This window comes from Trachymyrmex cornetzi, unplaced genomic scaffold, assembly GCF_001594075.2.
Source record: "Trachymyrmex cornetzi isolate Tcor2-1 unplaced genomic scaffold, Tcor1.1 C3896480, whole genome shotgun sequence".
Classification (NCBI taxonomy): Eukaryota; Metazoa; Arthropoda; class Insecta; order Hymenoptera; family Formicidae; genus Trachymyrmex; species Trachymyrmex cornetzi.
The window spans coordinates 1-1374 of NW_017295141.1; the positions used below are offsets into that span (position 1 = coordinate 1).

Genomic DNA, 1374 nt, shown 5'->3' on the forward strand with positions numbered 1-1374 from the left:
ATCCAGATGTGCTAAAAAAAGAGTGCATAGATCACACTCAAAAAAGAATGGGTACACGTTTGAGAAATTTGGTAAAAAAAACTAAAGGACTGAGCGGTAGAGGAAAGTTGACTGGTAAATTGATCGATAAGTTATCAATATACTACGGTCTTGCAATCAGACGTCATTGTAATTCTATTGAAGAAATGAAGAAAGCTATTTGGGCGACGTTATACCACAACATATCTACTGACCAGAAGCCTCAGCACCACTTGTGCCCGGAAGGTGAGAAGTCGTGGTGCTCTTGGCAATCAACAAAAGCGACGGCCGGAGATCTACAAAATTATAAACATAAAACGCCTATGCCAATTGAGGTATTTGAAGCTGTGAAGCCAATATACGAAGAATTGAGTAGAGATGAACTTCTCACTCGTTGCTTAGGTGGATATACACAGAACTCCAACGAAAGCTTTAATGCGCTCGTGTGGTCCATGGCCCCTAAGAACATTTCTAGTGGCAAAATCGTCCTCGATACAGCTGTATTTCTTGCTGTTTTATATTTCAATGATGGCTACAATGGAGTTTTCAAAGTTATGGAGCAATTGGGCATCACAATTGGAGAAAAATGCTACAATTTCTGCTCGGAAGCCGATGCTGTCCGTATCTCGCTTTCCGAGCGCTCCCTCACTGAAGAGGCTAAAGCTGCCCGTAAAGATGCAACTTCATCCAGAAAAGATGAGGACCAAGAGAATCTTCATTTGGAAGGCCAATTGTATGGAGCAGGCATTGCAGATTGAAGGTAAAACAAAAATTTCACTAAAATCATACTACTTGAAACTTTAAACGCGTTTATCTCGAAACCATGTTTTTTGAACTTGGCGTACACATAGAGCCTACAATTTTCAACCGATTGCTTTGAAATTTTTACTGTATCTTAAAAACATGATTTTCTAGTGAGCATCGTAGGATTTTTTCGATATTTGTTGTTGAACCGATTTTATAGCCGATTTTCGATCGATTTTTTCGAAAAAAAACGGGTTTTTCAATCAAAACGATGCCATTTTTTTTAAAATTCATTTTTTAAAAAAATCCTACGATGCTCACTTCATTTTACCTTATATTTTAAGAAAATCTTTGGTTTTTTGTTCTAGATCAAAAATTGTGACCTGTACATGTACGCCAATGCGGATGTATAAAAAAAAACGGCTTTTTTTCAGTGTGCTTCCACGCCGGCATTTTATATTTAAAAAATTCAATAAAATATGTTTTTTATACCTAAAGACTAGTACTTTCATTAGTGCAAAACCCCATATTAAAAAAAATTTTTTTGAGTTCACAGTAAGCCTTTGAAATAAGGCTCAGTTTTGCAGGTTACAAGGTGATATTAGCCCTTAA

General features: G+C 36.7%; 1 protein-coding gene across 1 annotated transcript; it reads left to right on the forward strand.

Moving 5' to 3' along the window:
- The first annotated feature begins 6 nt into the window (after positions 1–6).
- On the forward strand, positions 7–1281 carry LOC108763476 (uncharacterized). The gene is made up of 2 exons (XM_018511166.1): positions 7–778; positions 1131–1281. The coding sequence occupies exon 1, from the start codon at positions 48–50 to the stop codon at positions 774–776; it is 729 nt and encodes a 242-aa protein (XP_018366668.1). The 5' UTR covers positions 7–47; the 3' UTR covers positions 777–778; positions 1131–1281.
- Positions 1282–1374: the final 93 nt, after the last annotated feature.

Excerpts from the sequence above, each read along its gene's own strand:
- LOC108763476 (XM_018511166.1), top strand. The coding sequence starts at position 48 with ATGGGTACACGTTTGAGAAATTTGGTAAAAAAAACTAAAGGACTGAGC.